Source organism: Python bivittatus, unplaced genomic scaffold (genome assembly GCF_059951505.1).
Source record: "Python bivittatus isolate LINGU-HERP-01145 unplaced genomic scaffold, Pbiv_v1 ctg000480_np1212, whole genome shotgun sequence".
In the NCBI taxonomy this organism is placed as follows: Eukaryota; Metazoa; Chordata; class Lepidosauria; order Squamata; family Pythonidae; genus Python; species Python bivittatus.
This window is the reverse complement of record NW_028277075.1, coordinates 84,424,759-84,438,984: the sequence shown is the minus strand read 5'-3', so window position 1 is coordinate 84,438,984 and position 14,226 is coordinate 84,424,759. Positions and strand designations below refer to the sequence as shown.

The 14,226-nt window shown below is 37.3% G+C and overlaps 1 protein-coding gene across 3 annotated transcripts in view; it reads right to left on the bottom strand.

The window, feature by feature from the left end:
- The window catches only part of KALRN (kalirin RhoGEF kinase), a 543,871-nt gene that overhangs the window by 182,237 nt on the left and 347,408 nt on the right, over positions 1-14,226 (bottom strand). For all 3 annotated transcript variants that reach the window (XM_088146453.1, XM_088146450.1, XM_088146449.1), the window contains exons 12-15: positions 8,290-8,459; positions 6,457-6,631; positions 5,617-5,812; positions 505-671 (exon numbers count right to left, since the gene is read on the bottom strand). In XM_088146453.1, the coding sequence (XP_088002579.1) occupies positions 505-671; positions 5,617-5,812; positions 6,457-6,631; positions 8,290-8,459 (708 nt within the window). The remainder of the gene's footprint in view (positions 1-504; positions 672-5,616; positions 5,813-6,456; positions 6,632-8,289; positions 8,460-14,226) is intronic.

Genomic DNA, 14,226 nt, shown 5'->3' with positions numbered 1-14,226 from the left:
GTTATATTTAAGCACCTTTTACCTAATGGAAATTTTGGTACTCTTCCATATATTCTGAGACCATTGACAATATAAGTACAGGTAGTCCTCATTTATCAACTGCCTTGGATAGTGACCATTCACAAATACAGCGGTAATAAACAGTGGTAAAAAAATAATTTTCCGACCAATGCAACACTTATGCCCAAATTTCTGCACCTGACAACAACACATGCCGGAGTGAGAGTAACGCTGTGTTGCTGCATGAGAGAATTTTATCTAAATGAGGCAGCAGTGACCAGTTATCTCTATAGCACCTCTCTCTCTGTCTCTGTCTCTTAGTCATGTGGTTCGCTTAGCGACCATTTCACCAGAAGTAATTGTGCTGGCTAAACAAGGACTACCTGTACTATTACAGAAGTGAATTTTTAGAGGCTGCCGGGTTTTGAATGGTAGAGACAGGCAGTTTTACCAGCCAGGTTAATCATATGAGCCAACAAGCAGAACAATGGTGAAAACCCTGACCTGCTTAACCTCTGCCTGCAGGTGCCGAAGCTGAAGGCACTGCTCTAGCCGCTTGTGCGTCTGATCAGCGTTGAGCTCCAACTCGTGCTGTTTCTCATGAAGAAATTCCAGCAGCTCTTGCACTTGGATTGCTAGATCGATGTCCTTTTCACAGATCAGTTCAATGCCTGGAATACAATAAATGTCCTCAGATGGAAAAAGAGACAGCCTACTTATTGCTCCTTTTTTTCAGGGTGGGAGGGCAGCCCAGCAAAGGGATGTGACCTATAATAATACCTGACTTTTGTTGAAGGTAAATTATTTTAGATTAAACCCATTCAGATTTAAATACAGTAGACAGAGCGCTGTAAATCATATTCTCGGCTGCTCTTAATCTAGCATTCCCTATGATTTAGTTGAAGTTAGTACCTGCATAGGATATATGTTGGTAAACAAATGTTATTCTTCCTACTTCTTTCTTTCTTGGACACGGCTATTTGAAGTGACGATTTGTAACAGGAAAGAATAGTGTATTAAATCAAGCAAGAAAGTAACTCTTCATATCTCCATTAACCATATGATATAAAGAACATAAACTAGACCTTCCTTAAGTTCACATAACTATCCCATTGATTCTCCTGGGTCAGGATTATATTATTCTTTCATAGTACATAATGGGAAGAAAAAATAAAAGTAAAGGACTTCATTTTAGAGAATGAAAAGTTAGCACAATGTGCTAAACATGGGAGCAATATAGCTAGTCACACCCTTTTCTTTTGTGGAGTCTGTTCATTACTAAGACCCTGAACCTTATTTTACAGCTGACTTTCTAAAAGTCATGTCTCCCTATCTTAGGCCACAGAGCTACCAGATTTTTCTACATAAAGGAGACAATAATTTCAGCACTATCTTTGCTATCTCTTGCATAGACTTCAAAACCAATTCTCCTCAATTTCTTACTATATTAAAAGCAAATCCAAGCATGAGTTGTGTTTCACATGCAATTCTAGTGATGTAAATACTAATAAGATTACATGCTTGCTATAAACAATGTAATGAGTGAAGTTTTTTAAACTACTGGCTCTTCACTGATGGTGAATTTTTGTCTCAGGTCACCTGCCTCCATGAAAAGACTTCCTATGGGTTCCAGCAGAAGCATTATATTCTGGGCAAGTTGTTTTAATCATTAGATTTGAACTGTGGCATTAAAACAGACATTGTTCTTCATATCTACTTATTACTTCAATTATTCATTTAAAAATGTATCAGATGTATCCCACCACTTCAGTTCCACTTATGGGAACAATTATATTAAATAAAAAAGGATAAAGAAATACACACCCATACGCACACACAGAGTGATTCCCTCTTCTGTGCCTGAGCTGAATTATGGCTGTTAGCAGCTTCAGTATTATATATTACTGCTATCCCAAATCAGTAATCTTTTCAGATTTGTTTCAGCATCTCAAAGCAGATACTTCATAACTTAAAGTCCTCAAATTTCTTCTACTTCTTCAGAGATGAAGGGAATGTTTATTTTAGTTATTTGACTAAAGAAACAAGCACACGGGGGCTGTTTGCAATAAAATCCATTAGAAAAGAAGTATTAGGCATTCTCAGTATACAGGTGGTCCTCGTTTAACAACCACTTGTTCAGTGACTGTTCAGACTTCTAATGGTGCTGAATGAGTGGTAGTTAAGACTGGATCTCGTACTTACGGCCATCGCAGCATCCCGTTGTCATGATTTGCAACCTTTCCTGCTGGCTTCCCACAAGCAAAGTCAATGGGGAAGCTGGCAGGAAGTCCTCATTTAATGACAGCAACTAGGACTGCTGGAACTGTTGTCACTAAGTGGGACAGTCACCTGCTTTTTCGACTTATGAATGTATTGCTTAACGACAGTTTCTGGTCCCAATTAGCATTGTTAAATGAGGACTACCTGTATTGCTATAATAACATTGAATGATTTACTTTAAACTTTCTTAGTACTCATAAGAAATTAATCATGTTTCAGACAGGGGAAAATCCTATGGGTATTAAGGAGAATTTTGGAAATTTGACTGGTACTATATGTAGAGGTGACAAGCAGTTTAGACAAAGTATATGTGTAGACAACTAGGTAAGAAGCAAAATGATCACCATGATGTAGACAGGCGGGGTGGCAAAATCTATACTTAGCAGGAAATTCTGCAGTCAAATATTGCTCTAATGAAAATCAAAAGTCAGTCAATACTTCATATTTCAAAACAAGCCAGCTACAGCCAGTGAAGCTGTGAGGAATTTAAACAGGCACCACTCTGGAATGAACATGTGTACAGGTAGTCCCCGGGTTAAGAACACCTTGTTTAAGGATGACCCATAGTTAACAGAACCTATTGTAGCAAAATTTGAGTTAAATACACAATGATTTGAGTTAAATACACAATGGTTCAGTTCATTATACAATACTACTTATACAGTATCATAGAATAATACTGTTCCGGCTTACATACAAATTCAACTTAAGGACAGACCTTGGGAACGGAACTCATTCTTAAACTGGGGACTACCTGTACTATGGTCTGTAGAATAGTCTCATTCTATGTTTTTTGCCTTTTAAGAACAGGGACTCTAGGGAAGAAATGGTTGGTTGCATCTCTTCACTTTAGAGGCATAATAACCATTAGAAGGTACCAGCCTAGAAACCAGGAGACTCTGAGTATTAGCCCTCCCTTAGGGATGAAAGCCAGCCGGGTGACTTTGGGCCAGTCACTCCCTCTCAGCCCAACCTATCTCACAGGGTTGTTGTTGTGGGGGAAAAAAACAGGAGGTAGGAGTATCAGATATGTTTGCCACCTTGAATGAGATAGATAGATAGATAGATAGATAGATAGATAGATAGATAGATAGATAGATAGACAGACAGACAGACAGACAGACAGACAGACAGACAGACAGACAGACAAACATGGGAATAGTAATAGGTAATAGATAATACTGCACTGAGGAAGGCTGTGGGCTTCTTGGACACAGTTTCAAACAAAAGTGATGCCTTTGGTCTTCTGATCAACATTCTTTATCTCAAAACTCACTATTTGGTGTAAATCATGGTCATATTTCTCCTTATAAGATGCAACTTCTCTTCCTCCATGAAGTGCCTTCTTTTCATACTTCCCTATTATGATTTTTTTTTCTTTCTTTCTCCCCATGCCTGCAAAGACCAAGATACTGTATGCTGAGAAGTAACATGGACAAGGACTGGAAGAATGAAAGTTACAAAGGAGGTAAAATAGATTAAATAGGCAGGGTTCTTCTGGGCACTGAGACCAGAGAAGGGGAAAACATGAAAGTGGCAAAAGATACTGAAGGTAATTTTTCTTGGGCCCAGAGCTAGAGTTTAGTTCTCCAACTGGGAGTTTTGTACCCAATAAGGATGCAGAACGTATGCATTGTAAGATGGGATGCAAGAAACTAAGACTAACTGATGTGGAAGCTAGTTCTCATACAGACAAAACCAAACAGCTTGATACCAGATTTGGCCATTACTGAAACAAGGAAGAGATGGCAACTATCCTCCCCTCAATCAAAAGAGAGTTGCTTCTAGCCCTTTACACAGAGTGAGTAGGAGAAAAGTACAATAATCTGAACCTTAATTGCATATTTGATAAGCAGAGTTGTTGAAATGTTTTTGTAGTGGCTTCTTAGGTTTCATACAACAAATCAGATCCGTCCAGCTTGCCAGGAAGAAGCCTGACAATAGACTCAATGGTCATGTGATAAAAGAAATATTAACAGCAATATTAAGAGCAAAACTTAAACACGTGAGATCTAGAAAGACCTATACCCCAAACCACTTAAGGTTTGAAAAAGAAAAACATCAAAAATATTTAGTAATGACTATTTTTCCAAAATCCATGAATTCAATGGAACTCTTAAAATTAATATATACCAGGCAGCATTTGCGAAGTTCCTGTTTTCTCTTTGTGCATGCCAAATATACACATTAAAATTGTATACAGTGTGACAAAATGGCAATTCATCACAGGGGAACTGGCTGCTCTTTGATAGCATAGGCCCTTCACTGATTGCCACTGATGAGATATCACAATCAGAAATATACCAGCCGAATAAGTTATTGCAAACTATGACTGCAAGCAATGAAGTCAGGCTTATACTAAATGCTGGAAAAGTCCTGAGGACACACCGCACCATATACAGGCTAATTATAACAAATGTGTGTACCATGTCTGGCATTTACAAAGAATCTCTCTCTCCAAAGGGGTAGATAGATTACCAGGCTCTGAACATGAAGTTCAAGAACCATTCTGCCTTATTTGGAAATGAAGAAATTGTTTTGTTTCGGCCAAGAAGAACAAACTGCTTTCACTTTTATGTGATTTTTCTATACAGCTGTTTACGAGACCACATATCCCAGGATGGTCATTGCCTCAGTCCTAAATTTGCTTGTATTTTAAGTAGTAAGATAAATTCTTGATGAAGAAAGAACCCCTTGATACGCAGGAGCTTTTCCCTATATCTACTGTGATCTAAAAATAGTTGACTAAGATGATACATAGACCATATAACATTTGCACAGAAATTTCAGGCCAAATCAGGTGAAAAGCAAGACAAAATCCTTAATGAAGAAACAGAAATAATTTGCCTTTTGCTCCACCTTTAGTATTTTGTGTACTGTACTCTGACAGGACTAGTTTTTACTTACGTTGATTGATGGCATTGCAGAACACGGGTTCACCTCATTCTTCTTGGTAATTTTAATACCCTGAGATTGTCTCTAGTAGATAAAACACCTTAATCCAGATTTCAGAGAAGAATAGGATTCAAAATGGAAATGAAAAAATGTTTGATGGGGCTCTGATTCCTTTTCCATCCTGTTTAAGCTATCAGTTATCCAGTCTGGGGTGGACATTTTTTACTACTTGTCTTTTGTAACTTCTTTTGTCTTTTAGGGTTTACTTCCTTTTTTGAACCCTGGGAGGTTAAGTAAGTTTCTATCTGGACGTAGGAATGTTTTTATTGCAGTAGGGAGAAGTCAAATGACTTTTGATTTAATTTCCTTTGTATTTATTCCTGGCAGTCATCTCTGGTCATATTACATTTCTGTGAAGGCAGATGTGCCTCTTCGACTTACCTGAAGCTTGCACTTCCATGATGTACTGGTGCAAATCTTGTCCTTGCTGAATGACCTCAAAGGTCATATTGTTCATAGCCAGCTTCCTCTCTGTATGCCGCTGCAGACGTTGTTCAGCCAAAGTTAGATCCTCGGTGTTGAAATCATTCATTTGGCGTAGCAAATCCTCATTCCAGGCATCTAATTCAGCTGTCACCTTCAAAGTAAAAAAGAAGCAATATAGAATAAGCATGCAAAATCATTAAAATTAAGGTTACTAGGGGGAAAAAAAAATCTAAAATAGAGAATGCAACAACAGAAAAGAATAAACCTAATTACATTCCAGAATTTTTAAAATTACCATTGCATAAGCTACAGTGAAATTGAGAAGCACTTAAATTATGTGTTGTTTGTAAAGTAAAGAGATAGGATCATTACAGTAAAAACGTAGAATATCATCTTCGACTGAAAACTGTGAATGATTAAAAGAAATCTCCAAATTAAAGATTTTTAAATATACCCAAATTAGAACAAATTAACTACCCAAGAGATTGCTTAAGCTTCCTTAAGCTTATTCTGTTTGTTTTCCAAAAGCACTTGATTAGAAAAAAAAATGAAAATAGCTGCCTTTTCAGAGTGTGCCAGTGTTTTAAATTATTCAATTAAAACATTGAATTAATCAATTAAATTGTTAATTTAAAACATTTTGATCCTAGTTTTAAATCTAAAAATCCCTACAGGGCTTAGAACATTATAAAAACTATATAATCAAATTTGCAATAAAAGTAACAGTGTCACAGAAGCAGCAAAACCATTCCCTATGGGTCTCTTCCATTTCAGAATGGCCAATGCAATTCTTACCTCAATGGTGTACTGTTCAAAAATCCGGAGCTGAAGAAAGATATCCAGCTTAATTTTTCTCTCATGGAAGAGCTCTTCCATCTGTACCTGAGCTTCATCAAGCTGTTGGAGGACAGATTCAATGTGGCTGATGGAACTATTATGTGGTGTTTTATTGTTAGAGACAGCTGAATCTCTGTGGTAAAGTCAAAACAAATGGTTAAAAACCCAGTGTTGGCAAAGGCAATGAGAAAACATAAAATGTTCTCTATTTTATAAATTGGTGAAAAACTGAAAGGGCCTTCACTTCTTCATCAGCCAAATGCCTAAACAGGGTACAATGAGTTACGATGAGATTTATTAATACAGAAGTCGACAAGCAGAATGTTGAGTATATGATGCTTATGATCTAAGTTCAAAAGTCCTCTGAAAACAATCAATTTATACCTCTGGCAAGAGGTAGCCTCTAAAAGCATGCTGAGTGTGAAAGAGATATGGGTCTGATCCAGAGAAAAGGAAAAGAGGATTGCCTCACTTTCTTGTGGCTCAACTTCTCCTTTCACTGATTTCTGTTTTGCCGACTATCAGCATATAGCCTTTAGCAGATTATACCTGAATGTACAATGCGCCAACTGAAAAAAGTTTTTGTGTCCTTCATAAATACATCTTCTGCATGAAAAAAACAACAAAAACAAACAAACCCAACCATGGTGGAGAAAAAATATTCAGATCAGGAGTATGATCTGGAGGGCTTAACCCTTTGCTGTGTTCTGCTTTCTCACTGAAAATCTCCCTCCCCCCGCCCCCCTGTCCATAGTTGCCAGTACTATGTGAGGGAAATCAGAGCTGTCTAACTTTTTAACAGCACAGTAATTCCAATCTTATATCTCCTACATCACTTCTACTGTAGTGCTTACTCACCTAAAAATGCAATGGTACTCAAGTGTAATAATTGTCTAAGGCTGGAAGATACAGTATGAATACAAATATTTTTTTAAAACAGATGTTTTTTTATAATAGTGAATATGATTCATCTTAATGGATTCTCCCACCAAATGACAAAGAGGGTGATCACTTTTTTTTTTTTTAAGAAATAAATAGTTTACAGAGGACTTTTAATTAAAGGCTATTAAACCCAGCTGAATAAAGCCTGTAGAGAATCAGCAACCTTGGGACTTCAATATCTCAACCAGGCTGCAGTTGTTTTGAGGAAGCCTATCTATTCCATGCGGTCACTTTTTAGGGACAATCTGTAAACTGCACGTGCATAAGTCAATGCAAGTGGAAATGGTAGGTATCATGTGGAAGCTTGAAAGCTGTAACATGCTACCAGGGATCCCGCTAAACTGAAAGTTCCTACAGGTGATAAAAATGGTAGTTAATGATACATAAAGGCATATGTTTTATTTAGTGGGTTCCAGACACTGCTTAGCAGGAATAAATATATAAACCACAAGGCCTCCATTTGTAAGAGTTTAATAATGTTCCCTAAATATCCATTTTAAACATATTTATGCAGTACCATTTAATCATAGTCAGTTTAGTACACCTACAGCTTTCCTCATCCATTGCAGCAATGGTCCAAGTCATCTGACACTATTTTTATTAGTCTCTACAAATTATTTCTTAGAGTTTCAGTGAAATGATGCATTTAAAAGTTATTTAATGATTACAGGTACTTTTGTGCCACTTCCGCCAGGCGAATCTAGGCAGCTTCCCAGTATAATAAAACATGTAAGGTATGGCAAAACAAATAACAATATGATCCATGAATGGTTCTAAATATAGTAAGTGGGAAGCAATAATTTCCACATGGAATTCTAAGATGTGTCCTGCTGTGCCCATGGAACTCACCTGAGCTGCTGGATTAGATCTTCACCTTCTTTGATGACATTAAGAGTAGCATCGAGAGTAGCTGTTTGCTGCTGCTGGAACTGCTTTATGAGTTCCTGAACAGCATCCACAGAGTCAGCACAGACATCTTCCAAGAGCTCCTTCTGCAGGTCTTCCATCCATGTCCACAGCTATGAAAGAGGGGAAGAAAGAAAAAGCCAAAGATATTAGAAGGTGCAAAAGGGGGAGTGAAGAACAGTGAAAGGAAAGGGTGGGAAAGGTATTGATCTTAACCCTTTCAAATCAGTTCAAAGAGTATCAATCAGTCTCTCACAAAGTGCAGCGTATCTGACAGTAAAGCACTTAAGCAATTGTGATAGTAAGTAAAATAAAACATGAAAAATTGCCCTGAAATAATTATATAATACGCACATAATGGATTGTCTTTTTTATTTCTTTTCAATTAAAGAGAAAGAGTACAGAAGAGGAAAAGAAAGATATACCACAATTCTATAATTACAAAAGGTGATAAAAATGCTAAGACAAGGATGGGTACGTGCCATCTTTACCCAAAAGATGGTTATGTAGGTAGCCTCCACAAAAAAAGGACAAGTATACAGGAAAAAGATGTATAAAGCCAGAAAAAGTTCTGTGAACTGCCCAGCCTCCCCCACCTCAAATCCTGCCTCCTCTAGGCTATTCCTTGGAAGAAGAGATGGCAATGGAGAGGATGGAGCAGCCTGGTTGCTGTGGACTCTGAAGCAACTCCAATCCGTTGGGGGGAGATGGGCAGCATACAAATTTAATAATAAACAAACAAACAAATAAATAAATAAAATCTCTCGCCCCCAGCCTCTGAGCCATGTGCAGGGCCATTACTGCCAAGGGGAGGAAAAGCAGGCTAAACAGAAGAGAAATACCAAGGGGAAGGTTGTATAAGAAGTAGCTTCCTTGGAATCAGAACCATCATGGGAGACAACAGAGCCTGGGAGAAACCAGCTGAGGGGAGCTTTATAAGGTAGTCTAAAGGCTGAGACAGCTGCTGGAGACAATGTTCATTCTTGTACCTCCATATTTGCAGCCTATAACCATTTACTGTTTTCTGGGCTATATCAACCTTCGCTTACGCCACCATAGTTCTTCCAGCCTGATCTCTCTTGTATTTGCAATTTCTCACTTTGAGAATCCCAAACTGGCTTGAAGAATTCTTTGGCTCCAGCATCTCTTCAGGACTCCTTTTCTGACTCTGTAGGATTGTTTTTCTGAAGTCCTGCAGCCTGTTGGCCAGAAAACTTGCCAATAGAGCAATGTAAACTCCAGAGGAAATCACTTCTGAGATATCCCTGCCCCAATAAATCTGTGCACATGACATACGCATGCATAAATATGTAAGATCAGATCAATCTTCATTGCAGTTGTTAATCAGCACAACCTGTATGTATGTATGCATGAATCCCTGCCAGAAGCCACATTCCAATAAAGGGTAGAAGAGAAAAATAAATTAATATTAATTGAATTAATTATTACAGATTAAACTGAATGTAAAATAAAATGAACACTATAATTTTATAGAATTACAGAATGATACATTGTTGTAAAATTCACTTGATCAACCATCTACATATACCAACTATTCTCTCACACGTGAAATCCTCTCTCACACAAAAATACACACAAGAATATAGACATACACTTCCTTCTCTGTTTCCTTCAGGGGAAACAACAAAATAGACAGGGGGTAGGGGGGAACAAGATAGAAATAGCACAAGAGGAAGAGGTACTTGGACAGAGAAAGGAAATAAAAGCCCTATTAAGGCAGTACAAAAAGGGTTAAATTCAACAGGCAAGCAGCCCCTCTGAGTCACCTGCCCCTTTGCTCGTTTTTATGGCCTTTTGTATCCTCAGCTGAATAAAAGATGATTTTCTCAGTTTACAGGTCATTATTGGGGGGGGGCAGAACCATTATTTCTATTGATAAAAGGATCCTGTTTATACAGTCTGTTCAAGTATAAGACAAATGTATCTATTCTCACATTGGCTTCTATAGAAACTTTTGGCGCAATCTTCCCAGACAAGACTTTTTTGTTCCCTGCCTTATTCACAGAATGATAGAAGATACATCTCCCATCGGGGATTTCTTGTCATTCTTCAATATTCCCCATCACTTCTATTGTCTTCCTTTCTAGGAGGGAAAGAAAACATGCTAAGGAGGGAAAGAGAGAATAGTGACACAATGTCTTTTCTTTGCTGTACCAGGAACTATCAATCAGGAAGCATCACTGATGAAATGCAATGACTATCTAATTCTGTTGTCTTTGGGTACCCTGACAGGCACTAAGATAGTATTTGCAAAATAGATCTTGAAGGCAATGGCTTCCAGTCAGGATTCAGTAATAGAATTTCAGTTTAGTCATAATCATTCAGGGCCCATATATTGTATATGTCATATTTTCATATTTTCATCTTCTAGTCTCCCAGTTAATAATACAGAATGAAGATGTTGGAATGCTGAAGATGGTAGGGTGGAGGGGATCACGTTGAGTGAAGGTCAGTTCCCTTTGTTGGAATAATTCAAGTGGAGGGAAGACAGCCATATGTCTGAGATACTTCACTTTGAATTGAGCAGGTGGTTGGGCTTGATGGTCTAAATTACCCCTTCCAGTCCTATGAGTCTATGTTTAGCTCTCCAGTCTAGATAGTTCAGCTTGGCAGGTCAGATCAGATCTGCAAATTGGAGTTTTCATATCCCAGCTTTAAAGTGATGTGATGTTACCTGACACCTGCCTGTTATAAATATTGCAGAAACCGAGAGTCTGTGATCCATTTCCCCAAGCTAAATCCAGTACGCTCACAGAGGTATCTATGGAGCTGTTCAAGCCTTTGGGTGAAGGAGATAACTCTTTCAGACAAAGTATATTGGATTGCTTCTGATTTTCAGATTGCATCAATGGCTGTCACTATTGATGTAAACTTGAATACAAGATCTTGTGCTGATTTGCTTAACTGGGGAAAATGTGTTGCAGCAGAATAGACAAAGGGACAAACTTGGTTATATACAAAAGTATGCAACAAAGCAAAAATGGCAGATGATGGGGAATGGCAGGGTGTCTGCTAGCAGCTTTTTAGCCCAAAATGCCATAGTCCTTAGTGAAATAAATGTTTACTGTCTTTATAAAATAAGTGCCAAGGAAAACATTAAACAGTTTCTTCCTTCCAAGCCTGAATTTACAAAGCAAGTTTCCATGGCTTTATTAAATGCATTTGCATATAATGTCATTTATGCATTAGTTTCCCCAAACCAAATATTGGCAGCATAGCAATTAAGACTGTTTGGAAATCACTGCTGAAGTGAATGCAACAAATGTCTGATATGTTATGGTAACAACACCAATATTGTTTTGCATTATGGAGCATTACTCTGATCCTAGACTATCTGAATGACTTCAGTTATACCTTGCTACAGAAGCCCAGTGCCCTTAAGAAAGCTAAATGATGAAGTGCATTTGGTCTGACATTTTTAACAGTGATGTTGAATATCAATATGTTCCAGATTGAGCCATTAATTCTAAGCAGTCAGGATATCAGGTTAATAATCATTTGCCTTTTTTTTTTAATCTTAAGAGTACTCAGGAAATTGCATACCCCTTTAAAGAGCAATAATAAAAACTGTCAACCTATAGTTCCTCAACCCATATACAATCTTACTATGACTTACTGCTTTAAGAAGACATTAGTTCCTGGCTATTGACTATGTAGTTTTATTTCCTCTCCTCTCTGTTTATGCATTCATTGCTATATTTACTGACTTTCAAGGAAAAATAGTACTTAAAGGCACATGTGCTTAAAATAGTTATGTTTTCCATCAATGAACATGCAAAGATCCAAGAAAATGGATGTAGTAAATTCACATTTTATACATCTCATAATATTAAATAATGTTATGAAAAAGTCACATACTGTGAAATTGTGACTTTTTAGAATGCCTGGCAAAATGCCCTTTTAATTACGCTGTCATTATGAATCTCTTTAATTTTCTCTAAAATTAAAAGCAGGAATTGCTATGTACAACCTAAATTCTATGCTACTAGGGAAAAGTAAAAAAAAAAAAAAAATTCAATTTTGAACAGAGATAATTGATAGCTGAATTTGAGGCTGTAAGAGATGCAGTGTCCTGCCCCAAAAACAAGTCTTATTAGGCTATCTGAAAGAACCATGAAGTTCCCACTATTTCCTCTGCCTAAAAGCATTCCTCAAACCTTTAGTCAAGGAATGTAGATTGTCCAGCATGTACATGTTTTCTCTCTCTTGCATATTATCAGGAGTCAGACATGCCACAGGACTCTTTATGTGACTTCTGCTGACTCTTGCTCCATGCAACGTAACAACAATAACCAAAAAATCACTCAGGGCCAGTCTTTGAAAACTTTTGATGTTTTCCTCCCTCTTTTCTAACAAAATAAAAATTCATCCAAACTAATCAGCTTCTCTGTTACCTCAGTATTGAACTGTTTATTCAGACTAGCTAGGAGGAGGAAAATAGTGCCACAGGGCACAATTCAATGTAAACACAGTTCCAGTGTAATAATGGGTCTTGGTTATGAATAGCTGATAGCTCAAAGGGAGGCTTGCAGCTGAAACTTGCAACAAGCCAATCTGGGTCTCTGTGTTTGACACATCATGATCTGTCATGCGGTTTGCTCGGTTCTGGATTAAGCAAAATGCATAAAGCCAGCCAGTTGTGACATTCAACAAACCATGGTTGAAAAATATAACTAAGTGTGACGTGTGAAACCAGCCCATATCAATGAGATACTTGAATCATGAAAGAAAAACACATTGTCCATAGCTAAAAGCTGATTATGCCACTGATATACTAAAAGGAAAGAACCAGTTGCCTTCCACTAGCTTAACTGTCACCAAATATACAAGCTAACGCAGCTGCAAATTAATTTTTACACACATGGTCCAGTCTTAGCATTAAATCTTGATTATTTAACCCCATATCAGTTACTATACTATATTCTTCTCAGGTTTGACAACGGACAGTAAGTGAAGTTTATAATCCCCAATTCCCTTCTGGATGATTTTATTGCTTTACTAATTGATATTTACTTGAATTTTATGCTACCATTTTAAAGCTTATACTACTCTGATGATTAAACTTAATCCTTTCTCTTCTGTCACACACGGGTAGCTGGAACAAGCATCTTAGCATTCTCTGTTTTTGTTATTGTTTTTAGCCAAAATTCTTTCTATGTATTTCACCTAACTATTTTGATATTGTCAATTCAGCTTTGGATACTCGCATATTGATTTTCCTTGTGCAGGTTAATGATTGCAGTAAAGTTTTTCATCATTTTTACACATTACTTGCTTATAGTACATAATCCTACTTTTAAATTTACTTTCTGAAAGCACACTATGAAGCCTTTAGTTTGAAGATGGAAAAATGTAAAGTATGTTCTAGTTATACCCGCAGGCCCTTCAGTTTCAATGTCCTGACCTCTGAGTCTGCTGAAGAAGTGTCCTATTTTTGTACATTTTGTACATTGTTCACTTGAATTAAAGCAGCATTTAGTCTAGTCCTGAGGAAGCCACTGAAAATCAAAAGAGGGCATGTATGCAGAACCCACTTTGAATAGAATGGAATCAAAACTATCATCATCAGCTGATTCATGTTAGAAATAGTACTAAAGCAAAGAGATGCTTCAGTAAAATTAAATTACTTAAGAAATTTAAGAAACAATAGTGGCATTTCGATTGCTGTCTTTTAAAGAGCTCAAACCATAATGTAGATCTTCTTTCTTCATTTGGATGAGCTTCCATATGCCATGGACCATTTCATTCATACAATAAAAGTGTATCAATTACTCTTGCAGACCCTTATGCTCCTTCAGAGGATTGGCAGATTCTCCAGATCAATGAAGGACATAGAGGGTGGATGTAAAGGCAGCAGGA